Here is a 27,858-nt window from a genome sequence, read left to right as displayed (position 1 = left end):
TGCTCATTTTTCACCCGTTTCTAATCATGGAGCCAAATTGACAATGTTAACGAGCCGCAATATGAGCTTTTCGTCTACAACATTGGCGAATAATTAGTTAAAATGCTGGAAAATCCCGTCTCCCTGGGCTAAATCCAAAAAGTGTTGACATAAGGGTGAGAAAACACGCGTGGAAACGACATGAGGTAGGCTACATTCTTATACTGACCACGAGAAGGAAATGTGCCACGAGACCGCAAACAGAAGGAAATTGTGCGTCTATCTCAACTGCAAGACTAAGAAAAGCACGTTTTCTTCCCCCCCGTCTATACATCAGGGCACATCACTGAGGTAGGGTACCAAAGGCAACTCCCTTTGCGTCCGACATCCGAAGGCGCGTGCAATAAAGCAACATAATGAACCCTTTACCGGTAGAGTGAACACGTGACAAACCGCCTCTCGACATGATGGAAAAATGGAAAATGAAAACAAAAAAAAATGCTATCTTACCTTACCTGTGATTCAAAACGTTTTTGGTTGGCGTTGTGCGTATCTTGACAGTCCCGTCTCTGGGGCTTGGGGAGAAGACACAGGAGCCAGTGCCAGTCAACTTCCTGTTGTCATGTCACACGCCTGATTACATTTGCAAGGGAACTGGCCGGTGCTGAAATGTGAACCAGCGCCCTTTCATCTCAGAAGCATAGTAGCGCTCACTGTAGGTCTAATAAGGACACTGATTGGTTATACAACCAGTGGCGGACTGTGCGTGTGAAGGCAACATTTTTTAAAAATGATTATACACATAGTTATAATCTACCTCAAATACATTCAGGGCCGGTTCTGGCTTATTTGGTGCCCTAGGCGAGTTTGATTTCTGGCGCCCCCCCCTACCTTTGAAAGAAAAAAAAAATATTTCTTATACCTCACAGAACACAAGACTAATATCCTTAGTAAGCTTAACTAAATAGCATCAAGAACAATAACCGTTTCTCATCAAATGGATTTGTGGTTCTTTTTGACAGGCGACCAACACATCAGATTGAGTCGCATGAAAGTAGCTTCACTGTGTGGTGTGTTGGATGTGATGGTGGTGGGGCCCCCAACCCCAGATGAGAGGGAGGTTATCAATGTGTTTGAATTGTAACGTGAAATTGAAATGCCAGGAGAGTGATACAGTAGGCCTACATTTGCATGTAAAATGCATGTGTAGACAATAAGCCTACCAAGGAGGTCTGCATTGATCTACACTATCTACAGCATCACAAAGCATGGCAGCATAACAATTTTAATAAGCTACACATTTGTGCTGTCTTCCAAACCAATTTCATTTCTGGACTGGAAATAGTGGTGCATTTGTGAGTAGGAGAATGAGAAGGGGGCTATCTATGTGTTTGGAGGGACAGGGTGAGAGAAAGGGAGAAGAGCTGTCACGCTATTGAATTTCATAATATACAAAATATAGTAAATAGCCTCACTTGTCTGCTGTGCATGGTTCTGTTACATGATTAATGTAGGCTATGTCATTCTGGTCTGGAAATTAATGTTTTTTTAAGCTTACAACAAGCAGGTAATTCATGTGGATGGAAGGAGATATGGCAGCTAAAATTGTTTTAAACATCGCACCAGTCTTACATTAACTTGCTTGTCAACCTAAGCAAGTATTATGATATCAGGTGGGTGTTAGTGAGTAGTGAGTAGGCTACTAACAGCTACTTTACTGGATTTCATTGCTTGGCATACTTGGCTAATGTTAGCATGCTAACTAGCGATTTCTCTGATCAAAAACAAAGCTCTTTTTCTCTCTAATTCCAAATAGTAACCTCATAACTATTAGGCTTTCCATAATCACAAACGGTTGCTGATTAAATCACATAGTTCCAAAACACCCTCTGAAACTCCTGCATCATGCAATGAGTGGTTTAATGAGAACATAATAATCTCCATCCAGCAGAGCAGCACTACTGTTTGCGCTTGCCCCCTCTGTCTCTCGAGTGAGTCTCCAAATTCAAAATAGACCGCACGCTGTCACTCGTCCCGCCCCCTTTCTCAGAACTGTCTGTTTATTGGTTCACAGACTTCCCAGAGACAGTTGGAAGAGATATTACTATTGGCTGAGGGGCGCTTTGCCGTGAGGAGCGCTTTCGCCACTCTTTGTTGATTGCGACTTCATAAAAAAAACTTCATATCGCAAAATTACGCATAGGAGAGCGCCATTTCGGCGCCCCTTCTTCACATGGCGCTCTAGGCGACCGCCTAGCCGGCCTATGCTAAAAACCGGCCCTGAATACATTTATTTGGATGCAAACAATAGGACTAATGAGTGAATGACTGAATGTATGATTGCAAACAATGTGCAATTGTATTGGCAAGACAAAATAAGAACATGCATATGGAACAACAGAAATACACCTTTAAACTAAATCCTGTAAACATACACATTTGGAACATGTATTCTCCAATTCCAGGAGATGGAAATTGGTGAGTTTATCTGCTGCTCAACAGCATGGGTCCATACGAGATATAATCATATTCAGACAACAATGCACAAATATTATGTTCCTCATAATAGTCAATTGGAAAGGCATCCCTGGTCACCAAACCCCTGTGATGTGAGATGGCACCCCATGTTTAGAAATATTTTCTGGTTGATGAGAATTGTTGATTGATTGACAAAAGTGTTGCCTGGCCCTTGTAAGAAGCACAGTACATTCATGATGAAGTCTCTCAAACTCCAGATTCATGTATTTGGTGAAGTGACTGCATACACCACATTTCACTAGATACAATATCCAGTGTTTAGTGTATCATATCAGTGTCCACCACCACATTCATTCAGTTGAACCATCCACTGCGTAAGAGTATTTATACACAAGGAAGTTCACCAGCCTGGCTGGCCACGACGGCCACACAAACTCCCTCTCCTTCCTGAAGCCCAGGCTGTGGTAGAGCCTGTGTGCATCCACCTGGGCCATGGAGGTGAAGAGCACCACCCTCTCCACCCCCCGGCTGGCGACGAACCCCAAGGCGGTGTGACACAAGGCTTTGGCGATGCCTCGCCCCCTGCATCTCTTCAGCACCGTGATCCTCTTCAGCTCCCAGGCTCCCTTCTCCTCCAGGCAGGGCAGGATGGCCACCGTGCCCACGATGCAGCCCCCTGCCTCAGCCACCCAGAAGCGCGCCACCTGGCCCGGCTGCATGTAGGACGCCTGGATGTCCTGGAGGTCCTCGCTGAGGCCCAGGCGCACGCCCTGTTCCAGCAGGCACTGCACAGACACCCGTAGCACCAGAAGGAGCCCGGAGACGCCCAGTGTTGCGCACAGGGGGGAACCGGAGAGCTCAAGCAGGCCAAGGAACGTGGCCAGCAGAAACAACTGGACCCAGATCCTCTGGAGAACCGTGACGAAGATGGACGTGGCATGTTCTCTGAAGCCGGTGGCGTACACCTCACGCACTACTGTGTAGTCTGAGTCACAGTACTCACGAAGACTGAACTCCATCTTGGGATGAGATGATGCAGCACAATACACACAGGAGGCATTAAAGACCACATTTTATTTCAACATAAGAGGAAAGAAACTGTGTTATTGCATCCAATTGGAGTGCATAACAAGCAATAAGATGACACATTGGAGAGTATTGAAAAGTCTATTCTATTGTACTCTGTGCAAAAAAACTGAGTATAACTATGTCATTACACAACAACACTGAAAAATACTTGCTCATATCCCTTGAGTAGACAAGTGCTTAGATACAATCAAAGCTGTTTGAGCTCACCATTGTGAAAGTCTGCATCCACTGTAGTAAGCAGGCTGTATCTATTTTAGTACACCTTACTGTAGTCATAGATTCTGTCTCAGAAATATTTTTTTCACGTTTTTCTATAAACACACATTCTGCCTCCTCACAGCCACAAGGAGACCCCTCTTTCCTTCCCCTTACCTCTTCCTGTTTTTCCTTGAGTATGGTGTCACATGATCTCTACTGTTCTAGGTCTGGGTAATGGATGCCAGAGAGCATCAAACTGTAACAGAACCAGAGCACTCATTGACATACAGACCGTATGTGTAGGCTGTAGTATGTCTACGAGAATAGCAATATAGCAGAGGACCGCAGAGCAATACACGTGAAGTAAATAGCAACAAAGTACATCCTTAAAGATTTTATTATTAAAATGAAACCGATTAAAAATAGGAACAAACAGTTTTACAGAAAACAATTGACACAATCATGACTTTTAATCAACTGATGAACATACTTCCATTAAATTAATTTAATCACATCACTTGATTGACACACTTAACCAATTTGGGAGTACAAGACTTGTGTTATGTGTTACTAATGTGTTATTGATGATTAACAGGAATGGGGTTATCCAATCCCAATCCCATACTATGACTGACCATTAACCATGATTTAAGACTCCCTTCTCAAACTGCCAGGACCTATCCATAGAAAAGTGTAAACAAATACACAGGTATTGCAAAAGGTTGTTAATGTTCAGCTTGAGAGCCAGTGAAATGACACACTGCTCTTCTAAGTTCCAAAATTAATCAGCTGACTGGCTTTGCTGTTTTTGTGGTTACCACAGAAACATGCAAATGAAGGTCAGCGAATACATTTCTTCAATGTAATGAGACATAATCTAATGAGTCCACACAAATGTAGGCCTACAGTAACATAACATATTCGTAAGAAAATGTTTTTTTGTTTTACCATTTTTTTCGTTCTGTTTTTTTGAAAAGACATTCTGTTGTGCAAGTCCCTTTCCTAAGCTGGGGGAAGTAAGATGTAATCATACAGTGCATCAGTCACAAGACAGAGTTTTCCACTTCTGTCGCAGACGGTTACCACCAACTTGAGGTGTGTTTAGTTTTCAACAATCTGAAATCAAAAATCAAAATTGATATAGCCCAATATAGTTAAAACAGGAAGTGGTCATCAAAACAATGGTCATTATCCAATAACAGTTTCAACACAGAGTTGGACACTGCACAAAGATCTCAAGATGCTTGCTGTCCAGAAGTCTTGGGACATACGCTAACCCCTCACATCACTCAGGAGGACTTCTTTGTTTCCCTTCCAACTGACATAAACATAGCCTTTGGTTATAACTGGGTAGTCTACCATACTATTACCTAAATGGTCAATTGTGACATTGTTGAGGTTTGTATAAACAGTATTTGCATTCTCTCTATTTTCTCTCTCTCTCTCACACACACACATACACACATACACACACACCCAGGTCATCGCACTGGCAAAGCGAAGTCGTCGTTCTTTTATGACGATGGCTGGACGTTCAGTCTGTACTCGATTAGGGAGAAGTTTAAAATTCTTGCTAAAAACTCTGGAATGACAAACTGTCGCATTTTCTGATATCCAACTCGCTCATACAGATACTGAGCGTCCGTCTGTACCACAGAGGTGTATAGGACCACACCTTGATAACCTCGCGAGCGCGTAAACTCAGCGACTGTGTGGCACAACGCCTTGGCGATGCCCTGTCCACGGTGCGAGCGCCTCACGGACATGCGCTTCAGCTCCAAGCACTCGGGTTGCTTTTCAGCCGGCAAACACGCAACCGTGGCCACGACGCGCCCGTCAATTTCCCCCACCCAAAAGCAGGAGTTTGGGGTGGTGAGGTAGGTCTCCCGAATCTTGTCCAGGTCCCGCTTCATGGACTCGTCGATGTAGCAGTTGAAGAGGTAAGAGACCATCTGCCGACCCCCAGCGAGGAGCAGCGTCACGGCGAGGACGGGCAGGAGGAAGGATTTTGACGTGGCCATCAATGTGCAGAACAAACAAACGCATAGCATCTGCATCAGGGGCTGCTTGAGCATGTGCATGAAAGAAGCAGGAACGTGCTCGCTCATGCCCATAGTGAAAATCTCCTTGACCACCTCGTCATCATCTTCCTCATATCGCCGTATCTTCAAGTCAGTCATGGCAGCGGTTCTCTAGAGGGTGGGGAACGTAAACAAGCAGTTAGTTATCCGGTATTACGCATACAGGCACCACCACACACAACAAACAAAACGCACGGCACTGTGCTTCCTCATAACAAACTCCCCAGAAATGTATAGGCTAAACAAACGGCACATTGGGTTTGTTTTCAAATAGTTCAAGAATTTCAACGGGACCGAATACCTACCTCTCTCCTTACCACTTTGTGACTTCAAGAAATGTTATGCGCGCCCTGGACACATGGACACTCCCGGTGTAAGTTGGACGAGTTGGTCTTTACAATATAAAAGACACTTCAACAATCTGACTAGGCACACATAAAAATGTTAGGTTATTGTTGATACGGAGACGAAATCAAAGAAAACCCCATGTTTGTAATAAGACTGTAATTACTAAGTGAGTAGACAAGTAGCCTAATTGGGTAGCCTAGTCTTCACATTTCATAGGTCATCGCACAAGGGTGTCAAAATACAAGCATGCTTAACCTAAGGAAGCATATAGTCTTTGAACTGTTGGATAGCCTTTCTTCCATGCCACAGCAGTACACTGTCACAATGGACATATCTACTTCTGATGTTGTTTTGACTAGGCCTGGTAGAGTTAGTCATGAAGTTCAAGTGCAAACGAAATAGCGTGCTAGAGGACACAGTTAGCTCATCCATGACTATGCCATTTGATAACCTTAGAAGTCTCTAGCACATATAATTACATGTAGAGTCAGGGTAACCTACCTCTTCCACAAAAGAGAAAGTCTTGAGAAGTAACTCTATTCTCTATGTGTTTGGCTTCCAAGAGTAGCCTACGTTCCTTTCAGTACTACCCTCTAGCTATCGATTGATAGGCTATTGTTGTTACGGGACTTCCGTCTTTAACCAAATCCCGCCTACTAGGGTGGGCCTATAGAAAATTGCCCATTTGATTGGTTACTGAAATGGATAATGCTTTCCATTTCTCTGTTGTACTGCAAATAAAAGACAGAAGAAGTAGCCTAGGCTAGAAGTAGAATGCCATATAGCCACGATATTCTTCTACCATTAATAACACACTGAACGTACATGATGTAGGCTAATGCAGTCAGCTGTAGGCTACTACAAATAATGACAATAGAAGAAACAGAGGAAGAAGAAGGCCATGGAGGATATAACATTTTATTTGAATGGTTCTATCTACCACATTAGGTAGCCTACAGTGTAAAAACCGGTGTAACAATATTTAACAGGCCTACCAATGCAATAAGCCTACCATGTACCAACTAACCCCTAGATGTAAGTACAAAATTGTTACATACATTTACACATGGTATTACATAGTATTAACTATTGTTACACTGGTTATTCACTGTACCTAGTGTGGTATATCCACTGTCATAGAGAACAATTAAGTGTAACCAGATATTATTTTGCCATTAAATGACACCGAACGTAGGGCCTACATGTTGCAATGCAGTCAGTGAACTTCGACATTTGAGGAACTGTGGTTTATCATTTGACTAACTGTAATTTCATTTGCCCAATTTGACACATCTCATTTGACTGAATTTGACTATTAGGCCTGGTGTGGGAAAGAATTGGAAGGCAATGCACTGTATGAGGGTGTTGTACAAGGAGACGACAGGCTTCACCTGAGCTGACTGTCAGGGGTGTCAAACTCAAATTGACCGTGGGCCAAAATCAAAATCTGGAACGAAGTCGCGGGCCGACCTCAACAATTATTCTTAAAAAATTGACTAAAATAGTGCACTTCATTCTCATGTTTAAATTTCACATATACACTCTTTCCCATCATATTTATTTGTTAAAATGTGTCTGCACATCCTGTGACACAGCAAATTTCTTTTTTTGATTTATATTTTATTGGGTTTTTTTAGGGAAAGGGAAGTGGGAAACAACACACATTAAGAACAGAACTATGTACATACAGGGAGTTTGTCACTTACATATTCATACAATAGGATACATTTTACATTATGAAGTCATAGTTATAAAATTGGGCTTTTAGGCCACTTGGCTGGAGCAAAGAAATACCATTTCAACCATCGCTCTAAGAAGAGTTATTTGTTCCATCTTATATATTTCCACCACAATGTCTCTCCACATTCATGTTCAAGTCATGTTATGCTATGAATTAATAGTGTATGTGGGGCAACTGTAGCCTAATACACATTTTAAATAATCTCGCTGGCCAAATAAAATGTCTCCGCGGGCCAAATTTGGCCCCCGGGCCTGAGTTTGACATCCCTGGTCTAGGTTATGATCTCCATGACTAGCTCTGTATGGGGCTAAGCATGGCAGGCTACTGTCCCCTGCACATACCTTGGGGCGTTGGGCTGGCCCCTCACACTAGTGTGGCATAATGTACTGTAATTATTTGTGTGCTGTGGTAGCGTGCTATGGTGCGTAAGGACAATGGTGGTTTCCCAGTAGGTATTTGACCTTCATGCGCCTTTGATTCCTTTTTGCAGTAGGATTGCACCGCCTATTTGTATTGGCACCCTTGAAGTTTAAGCGCATAATAGGACATAGGCCTACGTATCTCCAAGCAACACAAAAGGTTAACCATGATTTTACTATAGATACTGTAACTTGTGGTCGATACAAAATACAAAAATGATCAACACAATTAAAAACTAAACTTTTGAGAGGGAAAAAAGTGACAAAAGTAAAGCTCCAAAAGTCTATTGGCACTCTTTAGGCTACTGCGGAAACCTAATTTGACTCAAATATGGTAAATCACAAATGGGAATCAACTTTGATAAATTGATTTTGTTCATGGGACATGAATTTGCCAATGAATGACAATAAGCGTATTTGTGTTTTAAAAAGCCACCTTTTACATCTTATTCCTCTTTCACAAAGGTGAAGACAGATCAGCAGTCGTCTGGGGACACCAGAAATGCTATTTGCAAAAACAAGACCTCCAAATAATAAAAGATCATCTCAAAAGAAATATATATAGCTAATTTCAATGCTGAGTTATGTTATTCGGAAATCTGCCAAAAAATCGAATTAAAGAACCTCCTTATACAATATGAGGGGGTAAGGGAAGAATTTATGATGGAAGTCTGCTGACATACGTGCAAATACAAAAAAAATCACCAGCTCTAACATCTACAGACCTGAAGGTCAACTTTGAACAGTTTTGAGTAGTTGTTCCAATAAGCACCACATGTTAAATATAGGGCATGTTCGTGATGCAGCTGCTTTTACCAGGCAATGAGCATGCACACTTTGCCAGATTGATGCAGGTTAGAAAATTATAACCAGAATGCATCAAACTCGTAAAGCATGCATGCACGCTGCCTAGCAAAAGCAGCACTGCTTCATCACGATTGTGCCTATTGCAAAGCAGTGCTTTTGGGGTGGAGACCAAGGCAGATCTAGCCAGGCCACGCCCTACTAGTTAGGTGAGGCAATACAAATATCGTTTCTGAGCTCCGGAGAAATCGGGAACTCCACCCACTGCAGTGGTGTAGTCTACTTTTTAATGGTGGGTATACTGTATATTTGAGATTGTTTTGAAGTGGGTATACTGTATATATTTGTGCTATTCAAAACAATGGATCAATCAATTTTAAGTGGGTATACTGAAATCCCTGAAATTTAGAAGTGGGTATACTCCGTATACCCGCGTTCTACGTAGACTACACCACTGACCCACTGTGAGGAAGCAATCAACTTTGAGCAGCTCCAACAGCCCTGGGTAAAACATCAGAAGTGAAGGTATCAATGCGCTGTACCACGCAGAAGGTGTTATTACGCTTGTCTTTGCAGTACACACTTTCCACAGCATAGAAAAAGCCACGTTTGAATTTGTGTAACTGAACTGAATGTGGAAGACTTTGGTCGCATCTAACTACAGCCCCAAAACATAACGTTGGCTATGCTGAGTAACTACAAGCTAATGACAGGAGTGACAGCGCGTCTGACTGACTTCGTGTTGCACAACACTCGGAGAGGTACGCATCATCTCACCTCACTGCTGAGAAGAACATAGCCTAATTCATTGTTAAAGTATGATGGTCTGTTCCTTTAACAAATGCCATAAAAGGGAAGACCTGATGTTTGTGTAAGACAACACGGACAAAACACAGTTTAAGGGTCAGATGAAGCAATAGTAGAGCTTGTCGGTAGTGCACACAAACAACATGTTTGCATAATCTGCAAGTCTTTAAAGGAACAGTCCACCCCATTTCAAGAAATTGGCCATATGTAGTTAAGTCCAAGTAAAATGAGAGAATACATAGCATTTTTCCTCAATGCGTTTGCATTGCCTAGTTAGTACAACAGTATAGCCAAATTATGCACATCGAAACTGTGCTGACTATTGCAGTGCCATATTTGATCTTTTGATTAATGTTCACTAAATAATGAACTAATATTTGCTAGTATGACCAAATCACAGTAAGGCTGAATCCCATTTCACCTTTAGCCCATCGCCTTTCCCCTTCCCCTCCATTTTGCGCATTTACGTGAAGGGCTAAGCAGAGAATCGTATATGAAAGAGAGATAAAGCAGGCAGGTTCTTTTCCGGTATCCACTTTACATTGGGTGAATGCCCCTTTAGGAGACCTTCGATTAGGAGACCTTCGAAGTCTTGAGGTTGAGAAGAAATGGAGTCCCATTAGCGCTGTAGATGGCGGTAGCGCATGTCTTGTGCAAACACCACGAAAAGAGAAGAATTAGGAGGGACAACGCCCCCTTAGGAGACCAAATTTTGAGCAAACTCCTTTGCATTGGATGGGCGGGTTTTAACATATCTTTCTCTCTTAGACGATATTTGGGCTAAGGCCACCCCAATCACATTCAGACAGAGGTGAAGGGGCGAGGCGAAGAGCTTTCTACCCCTTCAAACGGAGATTTTCCAAAGGCACACTCCAAACGGAGGGCTACGACTTATTTCCCTTGGCGGCTTCCGCAACAGTACACCAATATAAGTACTTTAGCTGTAATTTACGGTGTCACAGTTGTAATAATTATGCCATTGTACTCGGTAAAACATTGTCCCAATGTATAATGGTCATTTTCTCAATTTTCTCGTTTGTGATGAAGCAGTGATGCTTTTGCTACGTAGAGCACATGCACACTTTGCCAGTTTGATACTATCAAAATGGCAAAGTGCGCATGCATGTATACAACCCAATGCCAACCTAATGCATGGACGTCGTGAAGGAATTGTGAGGGTCGTGCAACACCGCTGTCCTTTTTAAATTGTTGCGCGAGTAATTACAAGCAACATCATTGGTTTAACCATAGAGGCTGGTTTTTGCATGTTATGGGTGTCATTCTGTGATTGTTGAAGGGGTCTCAATTCATAGGGGTTGCGTTTCAAGCGCTACCCCTTACTGCTCTGTTTGAAGGGACAAGCGCCAAGGGGAAGGCATAGGGGTAGGGCTAGAAATTAGAAATGTGATTCAACCTAAGTCTTGCAGCTATAAATGTCTATTTCTGGAAATACTAAATAGCGGACAATGGAGAAGATGAGCCATTTAATCCCGTCCTGTGATCACTTGTGGCTTGACGATAATATATATTTATTATTATTTCACAATGCTACTATCACCATGTCAGAATCGTCACAATAGGACAATATAGCTGCAAGCAGCAATTCCGGGCCAAGCAGTAAGTCTGCCTGTCCCAGCCCAAGTCGCCACGGGACCAGACAGATCTGACAATGCAGAATGTCATAGGCACGCACTGTACGTTTTTCCAAGAATTCTAGGGATACTAAGACTTTGAAAATCGGTTGTACGGCAAGATAAAGGCAGAAATGTGGTCAAAACTTTGACATGCTGGTGGCGCTAAAGAGTAACCCCTTTACTCGCCCCAACCCACCCTCTGGTCAACACCCCCCCCACCATTGCTGCCACATCCCCCCAACTAACCCTACCCCTGGTGAACCCCCACCACCATCTCACATTGGGTACTGTCAGCTAAGGATAATGTACTAACAATGTAATAACAATGTCATAACTGTAGTAACACTGCTACCTAAAAATGGTGAGAAATTGAGGGAGGAGAGGCATTTTGAGTGTTTTTCAAAAAAATCCAACATGGCGGAAAATGACGTCATAGGGTGGGTTGGCTTCGTCTTGGCCCAAGGACTCCAGTGATATCTTGGTTTTGAAGATTGGACCTATGGTTCAAATGTTACTGGCATAGACGTAACTGCAACTTTGGCCTGCTGGTGGCGCTCCAGGGTTGGGGGTGGGGGCTATAAATTGCTGTGGGGGGTGCTGAGACTGTCTAGATTCTGTGTGCCGAGTTTCAGCATTTTCCTACGTACGTTTCTATGGGCTGCCATAGACTCCCTAAGGAGAAGAAAAAAATTATTAGATTGCATTCTCACAGAAAATGCTGGAAGTGGGCTTGCCTTTTGGGGCAGAGATGAGCAGTTTTATTTTTGATATTTCTATACCTAAATTAAAAACAAACTACTATTGAGAAAACAAAGCTAAAAGAAATGTTGGAAAAATCCATCCACCCAGTCAGAAGTTATGGGCCAAACAATTCAGCCATCTTGGATTCAGCCATTTTGAAAGTGTTGTAGCTCCGCGTTTTGGGGATATACTAAATGACATACATGCTATTTTAAGTTGGCTAAGGAACACTGCATATGATATAACTTTGAAAATCAACATGGGTCCGAGTGGGATTTGAACTCACAACATCCATATCTCTAATTCAGCACCTTTGCCATTGATACTAATGACATACATGCCATTTAAAAATGGCTAAGGAACAGTCCATATGATATAATTTTGAAAATCAACATGGGTCAAGATTCAAGATTCAAGATTCAAGATTTTTATTTGTCATGTGCTTCCTTGTGCAAGCACAATTGGCAGTGAAATGGGGATTGCAACTGCTCTGTGCTGTATTGGATGGTAAAAAATAAAAATAATAAAATAAAATAAAAAATAATTTAAAATAGTTATTGTCTTAATAATTTAAAAAGCGGATGGCTTGAGGAGAAAAACTCTTACGCAGTCTCTCTGTTCTACATCTTATGGAACGTAGTCGTTTCCCTGAGGGCAGCCTTTTGAACATGGAGTGACTAGGATGGAATGTCCACCACAAGTGGACAAAAGAGGGAGCATGTCGCTAAGCTAGTGAAAGTCAATGGATCCGTGTAGCATGCTACACGGATCCTTTGACTTTCACTAGCTTAGCGACATATTCCCTCTTTTAACTTGTCTTAAAGCAAGACAACGCTTAACATGAAAAATAAGACACTTTACCACCTTTATTAACCCCAGCCAACGATTTTAACTAAGCCCCAATATAGTGACATACCCCTTTAAGGGGCCTGTGCAGGGCCTGATGCTTGGCAAATAATAACTGGAAATGCACAACTACTGTATACCTCTTCTTAATACATGTTCTATGTATGTCTGCTGTTGCCCAGGTACTCTAGTGTAATGTATGTGTACTGTCTATGTCTAACTGTCTATGTCCACACCTAAAGTCTATGTCTGCATGGGAAAGTAAAAAACGCAATTTCAATTATTTGTATGACCAGTGCATGTAAAGAAATTGACAATAAAACCGAATTGACGTGATAATGCTGAAGGAGGTATGTCTGCAAACTGCTAATAAGCTCCAAAAAAAACCTTTATTAAAGTTTCGATCACCCTGGATCTTCATCCGGCATATAGGTAACAGGAAGAAGCTGTGACCTACATCAGACGACCATTTATTTATCTAAATAAAAATGTATTTATATAGCACAATAGTTAAAACAGTAAGTGGACATTAAAATAATGGGCATTATCCAATAGCAGTTTCAGCACCAAGTTTTGGTATAGGACACTGCACAGAAAGATGCTTGGGACATAAGTTAACCCCTCACTTCACTCAGGAGGACTTTGTTTCCCTGCCAACTTGTATAATCATACCCCACCCCCCTCTCTCACTCACTCACTCTTTCTCTCTCTCTCTCTCTCTCTCTCTCTCTCTCTCTCTCTCTCTCTCTCTCTCTCTCTCTCTCTCACACACACACACACACACACACACACACACACACACACACACACACACACACACACACACACACACACACACACAATCACATTGGCAACTACACAGCAAATTATTTGTTCTTCTATGACTAGGGTTGGACGTTCAGTCTGTACTCGATGAGGGAGAAGTTTAAAATTCTTGCGAAAAGCGGATTGAGAAACTGTCTCATTTTCTGATACCCAACGCGCTCATACAGATACTGAGCGTCCGTCGCAAACACAGAGGTGTGTAGTATCACACCCTGATAGCCGCGGCTGCGCGTAAACTCAGCGACTGTGTGGCACAACGCCTTGGCAATGCCCTGTCCACGGTGCGAGCGCCTCACGGACATGCGCTTCAGCTGCAAGCACTCTGGTTGCTTTTCAGCCGGCAAACACGCAACCGTGGCCACGACGCGCCCGTCAATTTCCCCCACCCAAAAGCAGGAGTTTGGGGTGGTGAGGTAGGTCTCCCGAATCTTGGCCATGTCCCGCTTCATGTTCTCGTCGAGGTAGCAGTTGAAGAGGTAAGAGACCATTCGCCGAGCCCCAGCGATGAGCAGCATCACGGCGAGGACGGGCAGGAGGAAGGATTTTGACGTGGCCATCAATGTGCAGAACAAACAAACGCATAGCATCTGCATCAGGGGCTGCTTGAGCATGTGCATGAACGAAGCAGGAACCTGCTCCATCATGCCCATAGTGAAAATCTCCTTGACCACCTCGTCATCATCTTCCTCATAGCGCCGTATCTTCAAGTCAGTCATGGCAGCGGTTCTCTAGAGGGAGGGAAACGTAAACAAGCAGTTAGTTCTCCGTTATTACGCATACAGGCACCACCACACACAACAAACAAAACGCACGGCACTGTGCTTCCTCATAACAAATTCCTCAGAAATGTGTATGTAGGCTAAACAAACAGCATGTTGGGTTTGTTTTCAAACAGTTCAAGGATTTCAACGGGACCGAATACCTATCTCCCCCTACCAATTTGTGACTGAAGACATTTTATGCGCGCCCCGGACACATGGACACTCCCGCCCGGGGGAAGTTGGAAGAGAGTTGGCCTATTCAACCCAAAACACACTTCAACAATCTGACTAGACACCCATTATAGGTTATTGTTGACACGTAGATGAAATAAAAGAAAACCCAGCTTTTGTTGGATTTTTGGTCATTCTACCATTTAAAACCATTTAGCCTACCATATGTGTTTGGCTCAAAATCCTGCATGTTCTTTTTGAAGAATAGGCTGAGAGTCTGGTGTCCATTTCCAATATCCATGTATTTGCCAAATACAATAATTGCATTAGATAAAGTATGTTTACAGAGCTCCGGCAATTCATCATTTCATCTATCCTCGATGCCATGTGCAGGCCATCGATTCGCATGATCAGAACTGAACTATCCTTCCATACAACAGGTCTTTATAGTAAGCATATTACAGACACACGCAGTTCTCGTATCTAATCTATTGTTAGTGTGTGTGTGTGTGTGTGTGTGTGTGTGTGTGTGTGTGTGTGTGTGTGTGTGTGTGTGTGTGTGTGTGTGTGTGTGTGTGTGTGTGTGCAAGCAGCCATGTTCTTCTACTGAAGACTCAGAGTTCTCTTTGTCCCTCCAGCGTCCGCCATCCTTTATCTAAACAGTTACTGTACACACACACACACACACACACACACACACACACACACACACACACACACACACACACACACACACACACACACACACACACACACACACTCTTCCACCCCCTTCCAAGTAGCCTCTTCAACATGACAGACACTCACACATGTACAAACATAATGACACCAGAGATGGCTATACACAAATACAGATGAATCATGACATACACATAGATAAACAAACTGACACTCATGCCTTCTGTCACTCATTCCCAAATCTGTCATAATGGCAGCCTTTTATTCTATCTATTCCATTCATATAGGCTACTGAGATACTGCATGGGACACTTATCCCGGGGCAGCCGTGGCCTAGTGGTTAGAGAGTTGGTCTTTCAATCCGGGGTTGCCGGTTCAAATCCCCCCTGACCTCTCCCTACATCTCCCTCCATGGCTGAAGTGCCCTTGAGCAAGGCACCTAACCCCACATTGCTCCAGGGACTGTAACCAATACCCTGAAAAACAGTAAATGTAAGTCGCTCTGAAAAAAAAACGTCAGCTAAGTGAAATGTAATGTAATAATGTAATGTAATCCCATCAATGTGCTTTGTCAAGCAGAGTCAGTCATACTCCTCCTACAGTAGATTCAAGTCCATGATTAGGGTTAGGTAGCATTAATAACATTATTAGCATTAATAGCAATATTAGCATTAATAGCAAGGCACCAGCATCTCCTTGGCAGCATCTCCCAGTCTGATGATGTGTTAGGTTATTTATCTAATCTCAATGCCACTCTGTCTAGTAGGCTACATTAAGTCTTGTTTCAAATAGATTGTGACACAAACAAGTAATCTCCAATTTACACACTAATATTATCTGACACATAGAATATCTGATAATTATTGTAATCATTCTTATTGTTATTATATTATTACTATTATCCAAAGCATGCATTAAACAGAAAGAGAGATGTAAGCGCTACTCCACCACAGTAGTACATTAATGAACCAATGTACTCTCTGGCAGAACTGTGGCATGGAGAATGAGAAATATACTATGAAGTCACTAGATACAAACAGTACAGTAAACAAATAGGCTACAGACATGGCATAACATAGTAACAACATAATACAGTTAACTCACTCTCAGAGACGCACGGCAAGCAAAGAGTAGCCTACACGAGTGGACGCTGGGACCCCGATACGTCCAAGGTAAAGAGAGAGAGGGAGTTGGGTCCCAAGTTAACTGTGCATGGAGTCCCCGTCCGATGAGTGGTCTGGCTAGTGACCTCTTGTCCTGGCCCTGGCTATATGCTCCCAGCAGAGCAGCTGGGTGCCGAGCCAGGGGGTGTGCCTGTTGCCGGGGGCCCCTAGCAACACAGTCAAGGGCCAGAAGTGGAAAATTACCGGTGTACAGGTCAGAGTGAGGAGAGCAGTAGAGGGAGGGGGGAGACAGGTAGCCCACCAACAATGGGGGATGGGCAGCTTGCTAAGGACAGTGAGGAGAGGCCTGACTGTTGAGGGCACAGGGGGTTCAGGGTTCACAATTCTTAACAATGGACTTAGTCATACTGTTCCAGAGCAAACAAAATAGCATGCTAGAGGACATGATAACCATAGAAGTCTCTAACACATATCATTAAATGTAGAGTCAAGGTAACCTACCTCTTCCATATAAAAAGGAGACAGTCCGCACACTTCAGGTCTATTTTTGTGCAAAGAAGCCTTACTTGACTTGCAAGCTTTCGGTCCTTATGGTGCGGGTTCTATTGTCCCAAAAAAGAGGTTTAGGAACATTTCATATAGATTTTTCCAAATTGTGTTTTATCAACTACAAACCCCATAGTCCTCGAATCCACCTGTTTCCAATTTTTTTTCTGAAGTGGAAATGCCCAGAATCCAAGATGGCGGATATGTGGTCATATTCTAACAATTGAATGTAATTGAAAGAAAATGTCATACATTTCTGGAATTGGTGTTTTATATATTTCTTAGACCCCCTAAATACAAAACAACCCGCCCCCCAATTTTAGTGCCAAAGATGGCTGACATGACATAAAGCATAAATTATATATTTGGTGTTTTAAGGTCTCTTAATTAATTTGCTTTTTCTTGTATTTGTAATATTCACAATGGATAATGGACTGTTCAGTCAGCCATTACATGAACTTTATTCAAAAATTATTTAATCTGTTGTAAAAATTTAACGTGACATAAAAAAAAACATTGAATGCCTCTTTATATGACTAATGTCACTCATCCTATTTATTTGCAGGACCCCCTCTGAATACAAAACAACTTTTTTTCTATTTTCCCTTTACTTTTAGAAGCAAAATCCAAGATGGCTGACATTATAGCAAAATAAGGACATTTGGTGTTCTAAGGTCTATAAAGCCATTCTGCAGTATTGTACGCTTATTGGTAATACTTTTGTTAGTTAGGCACATTATGAAATGTTACCAACGCTTATCTTATCTTTTGTCAAACTTCAACATGGTGTCCAAAAACCCTTGAACTAGCAAATATACTGGATCTCCTCTATGTCTGAACTGATCCCTTTTCCAATTGATTTATTTGAAGTTGTATTTATTTGGAGCACTTGACAAGTTCCTCAATAGCATAGCAGCAGGTGGAGCAGGTGTGATTTATGACAGGAGTGGAGCCCACTGTCCATCATCAAGATGCCTCAGTCTCAGGAAGAGCATCTGAAATTTTGGGTGACACACTATAAATCGTGTGCAAAAATGTTGGCTTACAAATAGCCAGTTGCTAAAAGAATGCCAGTTGCCACCAACTAAACTCTCCAGACTGATCAGGAAGTAAAAGAAAATCCTATTCATTCATTTCACAGAACAACTATGCAGAAGAATGGACAAGAGGACCGCCTTATTACATGCAATATTATAGAGAATACTGTACAGCATCATTGGGGGAGACGGTTTCATTTCATTTTTATTTCAGTATTATTCAGTAGGTATTTTTCTTTCATTATACATTCACACTTGTTCCACATATACTTCATGATGCCAAAGGTCTTACAAAGCTATGATAGTGTGGCCATTACTGGTCGTGGGTCTGCTGTCATCCCAAAGAGCCTATAGTTCTGTGAGCAGAGAGCATGGCAAGATTGTTGAAATTGGAGGAATGTAACATCCTGGACAGAACATATGGAATTCATAGCCTTCAGATAAGCTGAAGCCGGCACTGAAACAACTTTGTAGGCCTTGGCTTTATAGACTTAAAAATACTAAACATGCCAATGTAGCAGAGTGGACTTTTAAGGTTTGAAAATTACCCAAAATAATAACCTATTTTGTAGTTGCACGACTACGCCACTGGGGGAGTTTCACCCCCAGAAATATAGGACACTTTGACTTAAACCAGTAATGGTAACACAAGGCAACACAGGTTCGATAAGACAAGAGGAGACGTGAATTCCAACACAAAAATAGTTATTTTTATTTAGGGCAAGAGCAAGGCAGGAGCTCACAGTGCTGAAGGGGGCATACTACTGGAATGTGTATTATAACCACAGCAACTCATGACTTAGTAGTCCACAGCAAACATTCTGAGTGACACAGCAACCAAGTGCAAGATGCACCACACTAATATGACTGACCAGCCACCCTTAAAACTAATGCTCCTAGCCTGCCAGATTAAATGGACTATCTTGGGGAGTAGACAAACTAAAATGAAACAAAACAAAAAAACAAACAAACAGTACATGAAGACTAAATCAAAAGAAACACAAATCAAGACAAGACAAGACAGCAGCACGACCTACACTGGTAGCAGCACAGGGTTAAGGCCATGCCACCTGAAAACAGGCCCAAGGTGGCTACCTCAAGGCTAGGCCTTAGCCAGGGGCACATGTGTGTGTGGCCAAAGTGGCCAGTCTGGCACACACGCCAAGGCAGCCAGAGCTACCTTGCTGCTGGCTCAGGGTTTTTAAAAGATGCACCTAGTGCCCATTGGTTGATTGCCCTGTAGTCGCCCCGCCTCCTTGTTACTGGAGGTAGCTGGGAAGGGCACAGCGAGGTAGCAGAAACGGTCACCTGCTACACCAATTTGGCAAAATATGATGTCAGCCATCTTGAATTTTGCCACTAAAAATGAAGGAAAACAATGGAAACAAGTTGTTTTCTATTCAATGTTCCCCGGAAATACAGAAAAAGATTAACCCAATAAATTCAAACCTTAAAGCAGCATTAATTTCTGTACACAATTGCAGCCATCTTGGATTTGACACCAAACATTAAGGAAAAAATTGGAAACAGGTGGATTTGTAATCGGAGAGGTCCTAGAAGTAAGCAAAAAAAAAAAAAAACGCTGAATGTAAAAATCTATATGAAATGTTCCTAAACTTACAATTCAACCTGCACTATTAGACCTTCATCAGGCAGAGTGCATACAAACAGTGCTTGTGGTTAATTTACATCATTAGTGGCACCTGTGGTGCAGCACTCTGAGTCCGTGAAGCATTCTGGGAAATGTGGTGAAAGACAAACATGAAACATAAACAGAGAAAACAAGAACAATTCATGCTTTGTAGACATCAGGCATTAGCCATCATAAAACAGAGTACAAACAGTTCAAAATTAAATCCATATTTCTTAATTACATATAATTAACCACATATATAATGTATATACATATATATATATAGGCCTATATTGATAATGTACCACAGCCCCTTTAGAAAATCTATGGTTGTACGGCTAATAATGACAATAGAAACAGAAGAAGTAGACCAGTCTAGAAGTAGAATGCCATATAACCAGGTTATTCTTTTGCCATTAAAATAAAGTGTAACTGGATATTATTTTGCCATTCAATAACACCGAACATAGGGCCTACAATGCAGTCAGTGAACTTCGACATTTATGAGGAACTGTGGTTTATCATTGGACTAACTGTAATTTCATTTGGCTAATTTGGCACATCTCATTTGACTGAATTTGACTATTAGGCCTGGTGTGGGAAAGTGGAGGGTAATGCACTGTGAGGGTATTGAACAAACCCCAACTCCGGTGAAGTTGGGACGTTTGGTAAACTGTGAATAAAATCAAAATGCTGCCATTTTCAAAACATTCAATCCATTCATTGGAGAATAGTGAAAGGACAACATGTTAAGTGTTAAACCCAAGGAAAAATATTGTATTGGGGGACAAATGTACTCATTTCTAATTTTTTAACTGCACCACGTCTCAAATAAGTTGGGACGGGGATCAGTGAAATGTAATAAACATCCAAATAAGATAAAACAACAAAAATTTCAAAATGAATTCTACTGACAGACAATGTGAGTGTCCAGGTATAAGACCATCACAGAGAGGCTGAGTCACTCAGAATTAAAGATGCAGAGGGAATAATTACCATAGTTATTACATAGACTACATTTTTAAATTATCTTTGATTTACCATGAGTGAGTGTATATAAGACATATTTTTGTCATTAAAATCATTGTATAGGTTCATGACATCATGATATATATTTTGGCTGTAGTCTCACTCTAGCACTCCAAGAATTACAGCTATTGAAAATTGACCATATTAAGAATGTTTAACATTCTCCTTTGCACCCGAGCTGACTTGAAATCGCCCCAGAAGACATGGGAAACTGTCCTTTGCTTACAGAAGTCAACAGAAGTTCCAGAAGTAAATTCTTTTACAAAATAATAGTCTTGCATATCCTGTGCTACAGTGAAAATGGACCATCCAACTTGTTATAGTGCTAACTTCAAAAGTCAGCTTCCATGATGGCATGGGGGTGCATTACTGCTTTGGTTAAGTTGTTCTCACTCATCTGTAGAGTTAAATACAGTGCAGAATGATATAAATGCGTTTTAAACAGCATGAAACCAGCGAAACCATCCCGCTCCACGCCAACGCCGCTCAGCGAAACCAGCCCCGCCTGCCGTTCCGGCCCTGCCCAGCCCAGTGAAGCCAGCCCGCTCCACGCCAGCGCCGCTCAGCGAAACCAGCCCCGCCCGCCCAGTGCAATCCGCCAGCCCCCCCCCATCTCCCAAAACAGAGACTGTCTGCCCCCTCCCCCCATTTAATAAAAATCTCAACTTAGTACTGCAATCTCTTGTCTTGTGCTTGTTTGGTGTCTGTGAGTTGCTCTTCAGGGGTAAAACTAAGGTTTATCGTGTCGGCGACTAGCGCCTCACGACCTGCGACAATATCACACTGGAAACCCAATTTGACTCATATATGGTAAATCACAAATAGGAATCCCCTTTGATAAATTGATTTTGTCCATGGGACATGAATTACCCAATGAATGATAATAAGCCTATTTGTGTTTTAAAAAGCCACCTTTTAAATCTTGTTCCTCTTTCACAAAGGTGAAGACAGATCAGTGGTCGTCTGGGGACACCAGAAATGCTATTTGCAAAAACAAGACTTCCAAATATTAAAAGGTCATCTCAAATGAACTAGGTATAGCTCATTTCAATGCTGAGTTATGTTATTCGGAAATTTGCCAAACACGGAGCTAAAGAACCTTCTCATATGCGGGGGGTAAGAGAAAAAATTATGATGGAAGTCTGCGGATGTTGATGCAAATAGTACAAAAGAAAAATCACCAGGTCTAACATCTAGACCTGAAGGTCAACTTGGAACAGTTTTGGGTAGTTGTTTCAACAAGCACCACATGTTTAACATTACAAAGCAGAGCTAGCCAGGCCACGCCCTACTAGTTAGGCCAGGAGCAATACAAATATCGTTTCTGAGCCCCGGAGAAAACTCCACCCACTGTGAGGAAGCAATCAACTTTGAGCAGCTCCAACGGCCCTGGGTAAAGTTCACGTTCAAGGCAGCGACGTTAGCAGAGACGTTCTATTGGGACTAAAAAAATAGTCAAGATCGTGATGAAGCAGTGCTGCTTTTGCTAGCCAGCGTGCATGCACACTTTGCCAGTTTGATGTATTCTGGTTAGAATTTTCTAACCACAATGCATCAAACTGGCAAAGTGCGCATGCGCACTGCATGGCAAAAGCAGCACTACTTCATCACGAACGTGCCCAATGTTTGGTCAATACTTAGTCTTCGGCACAGCCCTTTCTGGCCTTGACATGTAGCAAACCAAGGGAGGCGGGTTAAACAGACCGTTGGAAAATGTTATTAGTTATCTTCTTATTTCTTTCTTCCCCCGCCTCCCTTACGTCCGTCAATTCGATTGGGGAGAAAAAAATGTGCTGTAGCACGCAGAAGGTGTTACTACGCCTGACTTTGTAGTACACTTTCCACAGCATAGAAAAAGACACGTTTGAGTTTGCGCAGCGTAACTGAACTTTGTTTCATGCCACTGGTCATATAAACCTTTGTAAACAGGAAAAATGTGGAAGACTGGGCGGTCGCACAACACTCTGCGAGGTACGCATCATCTCGTCTCACTTCTGAGAAGAACACAATTCATTGTTAAAGTATGATGGTCTGTTCCTTTAACAAATGTCATATAAGTGAAGACCTGATGTTTGTGTAAGACAACACAGACAAAACACAGTTTAAGGGTCAGATGAAGCAATAGTAGAGTTTGTCGGTAGTGCACACAAACAGCATGTTTGCGTAATCTGCAAGTCTTGTAAAATCCAAGTAAAATAGGAGAATACATAGGATTTTCCGTCGATGTGTTTGCATTAACTGGCGGCTTGCATTAACTTGGCGGTTTCCACAACAGTACACCAACATAAGTATTTTCACTGTAATTTACGGTGTCACAATTGTAATAATTATTCCATTGTACTCAGTAAAACATTGTCCCAATGTGTAATAGTCATTTTCTCCATGAAACGCACATGAAAAAATTGAGTTTGTTTGTGAAGAAGCAGTGATGCTTTTGCTATGCAGAGTGCATGCACACTTTGCCAGTCAATGGCATCAAAATGGCAAAGTATGCATGCGGGCTGCACAGCAAAAGCATCACTGCTTAATCATGAACGAACCCAATTGTCAACCTAATGCATGGACGTTGTAAAGGAATTGTGAGGGTCGTGCAACACCGTTGTCCTTTTTAAATTGTTGCGCGAGTAATTACAAGCAATATCATTGGTTTAACCATAGATAGGCTGGTTTGTGCATGCTATGGGTATCATTCTGTGATTGTAGAAGGGGTGTCTCAATTCATAGGGGTTGCGTTTCAAGCGTTACCTTTCTAATTTCTACCCCTACCCCTACGCCTTCCCCTTCTCCCCCGTTTAAAGGGACGAGGGCCAAGGGGCCAAGGGGAAGGCGTAGGGGCAGGGGTAGCGCTTGAAACGCAAGGCTTACGAGGGCCAAGGGGAAGGCGTAGGGGTAGAAATTAGAAATGGGATTCGCCCTAAGTTTTGCAGCTAAAAATTTCTATTTCTGGAAATACTAAATAGCGGACAATGGAGATCAGATCAGCCATTTAATTCCGTCCTGTGATCACTTGTGGCTTGATGATAATGCTGAAGGAGGTAGGCCTGCAAACTGCTATAATAAGCTTAAAAGAAGTTTATTATTTAAAAAACAATGTTTCGATCACCCTGGATCTTCATCAGGCATATGGGTAACAGGAAGAAGCTGTGACCTATATCACATGACCAGTCATTTATCTACATCTAAATAAAAAAATGTTTGTATATAGCACCATATAGTTAAAACAGTAAGTGGTCATTAAAACAATGACCATTATCCAACAGCAGTTACAACACCAAGTTTTGGTATACACTGCACAAAGATCACAAGATGCTTGCTGTCCAGAAGTCTTGGGACATAAGTTAACCCCTCACTTCACTCAGGAGGACTTCTTTGTTTCCCTGCCAACTTGTATAAACATAGCCTTTGTCTATCAGGGGGGAGTCTGCCATAATAAATGATCAATTGTGACATTGTTGAGGTATGTATCACACTGGCAACTACACAGCAGGTAGGCTATTCGTTCTTCTATGACGAGGGCTGGACGTTCAGTCTGTACTCGAAGAGGGAGAAGTTTAAAATTCTTGCGAAAAACTCCGGAATGACAAACTGTCTCATTTTCTGATACCCAACGCGCTCATACAGATGCTGAGCGTCCGTTGCAACCACAGAGGTGTGTAGCATCACACCCTGATAGCCGCGGGTGCGCGTAAACTCCGCGACTGTGTGGCACAACGCCTTGGCGATGCCCTGTCCACGGTGAGAGCGAATCACGTACATGCGCTTCAGCTCCAAGCACTCGGGTTGCTTTTCAGCCGGCAAACACGCAACCGTGGCCACAACGCGCCCGTCAATTTCCCCCACCCAAAAGCAGGAGTTTGGGGTGGTGAGGTAGGTCTCCCGAATCTTGGACATGTCCCCTTTCATGGACTCGTCGATGTAGCTGTTGAAGATGTAGGAGACCATCTGCCGAGCCCCAGCGAGGAGCAGCGTCACGGCGAGGATGGGCAGGAGGAAGGATTTTGACGTGGCCATCAATGTGCAGAACAAACAAACGCATAGCATCTGCATCAGGGGCTGCTTGAGCACGTGCATGAATGAAGCAGGAATGTGCTCAGTCATGCCCATTGTGAAAATCTCCTTCACCACCTTGTCATCATCTTCCTCATAGCGCCGTATCTTCAAATCAGTCATGGCACTTGTTTTCTGGAGGGGGAGAAAATAAGCAGATAGTTATCTGGGCACAGGTAGCAAAGCACAGTCGGCAGATTCTGGTTGAATGTACGTCGCTCGGCTAGATCACTGGTTATCGTGACTGGGCCAACACTTCTAAGAACACTGGGCCATCGATGAAAATAACCGTCGGTTCATGCAGTAACTGAGCCAACACTAAACTGGGCCATTATTGGGCCGGGGACCAAGCCAAAATTGGGCCAATTGTCAGACACGCGCGAAAAAGAAGCGGGCCAACAACAGGCGCGGAGTGGCCATCAGGAGATCGGGGACTTGTCCCGGTGGGCCGCGGCCGTGAAATGTAATATTGCGGCCGCTTAGAGTTCTCAGCCGGCCCTGAAGTTTTGAAAATGTACTGCTGAGTGCTGACTTCCTACTTTCACCATCTCATTGCAGAATAACTACTGACTAGCCAGTATTTATACCGTGTACCAGACGGCAATACCTCACTGATGGTGTCAAACCGTAAATTGGCCACACCCCTTCTCTACTGATAATTTTCATACACCGTAGATCGCGGAAGTTTACTAGATCTTAGTAACACAGTTTTGTTTTCAGTATTTGAAGAACCTGTGATATTTAGATTGGTTACCAAAGGATGGAAATATTAATAAGTTATGATTTATTTTCCGATTTCCACATGACTGTTACAGTTTACAATCTGCCTGTCCAGATTCACTTGCTCTGTGGTTATTGACTTGGGTTACGAACAGACTCCACCAAGTGGTAAGGAAGAGAACTGCAGCTAACAGAAGCAGTGGGTTTTGTTTAGAACTACCGGTATATCTCCTTATAGTCGAAATAATATTATTATCATACATATATTTATATGTGGCACATTTAGAATGTAGCCTATGTAATGTCTGAAGAAATGGAACAAAATAATTACCACACAAGATTCTGATGTGACCAGTGCTGGGTGTGTAGGCTAAACTGTGGATTAAAGTGGAGTGATTGCAAGAAACAAAGACATTTGCTGCGACGAAGACAGCGTTAAAAGGTAGGCCTACACCGTTTGGTTATATATTTTGTTGACTTATGGTTGTGCTTTGAAGTAGCTAGGTTTGGCTTATTTGCTGCATGGTGGGTTTATTGCACAATGTAGACAGACTTTTTGTAAGCTATAGCCTACTCTTCTAAAAATCCCCACACTCAAAACTTTGTGCCCGTGCTCATCCTGTCTTCCTTAAACTATATTTCAATAGGCCTACAAACTGTCAAAATGACAGTGGACTGCACATTTGCATGGAACAGTAGTGTGATGTAGCCTAACCTGCAACTAGTTTGATGAATGCTTTGGACTGTGATGATGGCTGCAGTGGTGTAGTCTACTTTTTGAAGTGGGTATACTGTATATTTGAACATTTTTTGATGTGGGTATACTGCATATTTGTGCTATTCTAAATAATGGATCAATCAATTTTAAGTGAGTAGGCCTATACTGTAATCCCTGAAATTTTGAAATGGGTGCATATACCTGCGTTTTACGTAGACTACACCACTGGCTGTGCATTTCATCAAGGTAGGCTACAATTCTCCACTTCAGGTTGACATTTTGACAACACTAATGTCCACATGTACTACGACTGCAGATTTCGTGGTTTTTGTCTTTTTGGTTAGGAAACCATGTTGTTCGCTTTGTTTTTTTGTTTTTTTTAAAGGGCCGCCAAGGGGAAAATTGTCCCGGTGGGAAAAGACCTCCCACTCCGCCCCTGGTCAACAGTGAGCCAGATAAAATGTGCTATTACCACACACAAACAAAGCACTGTGCGTCCTCTAAACACATTCTTCAGAAATGTGTCGGCTAAATAAACAGCACGTTGCGTTTGTTTTCAAATAGTTTAGGAATTCAACAGGACCGTATCCACTTCTCTAACAACATTTTGTGAGGGTTTTTTGTGGCATTTTTACGCGCGCCACGGACGTAAACCCTGGACACTCCGAAGAACACGTGAGGTGCGTCCTCTAAACAAATTCTTCAGAAATGTGTCGGCTAAACAAACAGCACGTCGCGTTTGTTTTCAAATAGTTTAGGATCTCAACAGGACCGTATCCACTTCTCTCTCTCTATAACACTTTGTGAGGGTTTTTTTGTGTGGCATTTTGTGACATTTTACGCGCGCCTCGGACGGAAACTCTGGACACTCCCGGGTAAGAAGAACAAATGATGGGTCATTGTTGATGCGTAGACGAAACCAAAGAAACCCCCAGCTGTTATAATAAGAGTGTAATTACACCTGTGAGGGTACCACATAAGATTGTGAAAATATAATAGCCTAGTGGTAGTAGCCGGATCTTCAGACTTCATGGGTCATCGCACAAGGGTGTCAAAATGCATGCTTAACTTTAAACTATTGGATACTCTTTATTTCATACCACAAAAGGACATTGTGTCTATAGGCCATTCTTCATCTGATGTCGTTTTGCCTCCTTTACCTAGTGCACCTAATAATGGTGTTCCGGTGCAAACGGTAGCCTATGTTAGAGGACACCGTTAGCATTCACGGCTAGTATTATGCCATTCGATAACCTTAGAAGTATTTAGCACATATAATTAAATGTAGAGACAGGGTAACCAACCTCTTCCACAAAGGAGAAAGTCTGAGAAGAAACTCTATTCTTCAATGTGCTTGGCTTCCAAGAAGTAGCTTACACGTTCCTCCGAAAGACTCACGATTAG

At 42.5% G+C, this 27,858-nt stretch overlaps 4 protein-coding genes across 5 annotated transcripts; all 4 read right to left on the bottom strand.

Annotated features, from left to right (window-relative positions):
* Positions 1-2,268: 2,268 nt before the first annotated feature.
* Positions 2,269-3,915, bottom strand: LOC134470003 (probable N-acetyltransferase CML5). Its single transcript, XM_063224033.1, has 2 exons — positions 3,754-3,915; positions 2,269-3,476 (listed from the first exon to the last, which is right to left on the bottom strand). The coding sequence occupies exons 1-2, from the start codon at positions 3,820-3,822 to the stop codon at positions 2,808-2,810; spliced, it is 738 nt and encodes a 245-aa protein (XP_063080103.1). The 5' UTR covers positions 3,823-3,915; the 3' UTR covers positions 2,269-2,807.
* Positions 3,916-4,123: 208 nt separating this feature from the next.
* LOC134470002 (probable N-acetyltransferase camello) lies at positions 4,124-6,763 on the bottom strand. Of its 2 annotated transcripts, none has more exons than XM_063224032.1 (3): positions 6,675-6,763; positions 6,131-6,250; positions 4,124-5,936 (listed from the first exon to the last, which is right to left on the bottom strand). In XM_063224032.1, the coding sequence occupies exon 3, from the start codon at positions 5,922-5,924 to the stop codon at positions 5,259-5,261; it is 666 nt and encodes a 221-aa protein (XP_063080102.1). In that variant the 5' UTR covers positions 5,925-5,936; positions 6,131-6,250; positions 6,675-6,763; the 3' UTR covers positions 4,124-5,258. The 2 variants fall into 2 exon arrangements, with proteins under 2 accessions (XP_063080102.1, XP_063080100.1); XM_063224030.1 differs by having other exon boundaries at positions 6,131-6,246.
* A 7,268-nt stretch (positions 6,764-14,031) lies between these two features.
* On the bottom strand, positions 14,032-14,886 carry LOC134470001 (probable N-acetyltransferase CML1). Its single transcript, XM_063224029.1, has one exon. The coding sequence runs from the start codon at positions 14,704-14,706 to the stop codon at positions 14,050-14,052; it is 657 nt and encodes a 218-aa protein (XP_063080099.1). The 5' UTR covers positions 14,707-14,886; the 3' UTR covers positions 14,032-14,049.
* Positions 14,887-24,026: 9,140 nt separating this feature from the next.
* Positions 24,027-27,857, bottom strand: LOC134434914 (probable N-acetyltransferase camello). Its single transcript, XM_063183579.1, has 2 exons — positions 27,759-27,857; positions 24,027-25,151 (listed from the first exon to the last, which is right to left on the bottom strand). Exon 2 carries the CDS (start codon positions 25,137-25,139, stop codon positions 24,474-24,476), a length of 666 nt encoding a protein of 221 aa, XP_063039649.1. The 5' UTR covers positions 25,140-25,151; positions 27,759-27,857; the 3' UTR covers positions 24,027-24,473.
* Position 27,858: the final 1 nt, after the last annotated feature.

This window comes from Engraulis encrasicolus, chromosome 19, assembly GCF_034702125.1.
Source record: "Engraulis encrasicolus isolate BLACKSEA-1 chromosome 19, IST_EnEncr_1.0, whole genome shotgun sequence".
Classification (NCBI taxonomy): domain Eukaryota; kingdom Metazoa; phylum Chordata; class Actinopteri; order Clupeiformes; family Engraulidae; genus Engraulis; species Engraulis encrasicolus.
This window is presented reverse-complemented; position numbering and strand designations above follow the sequence as displayed.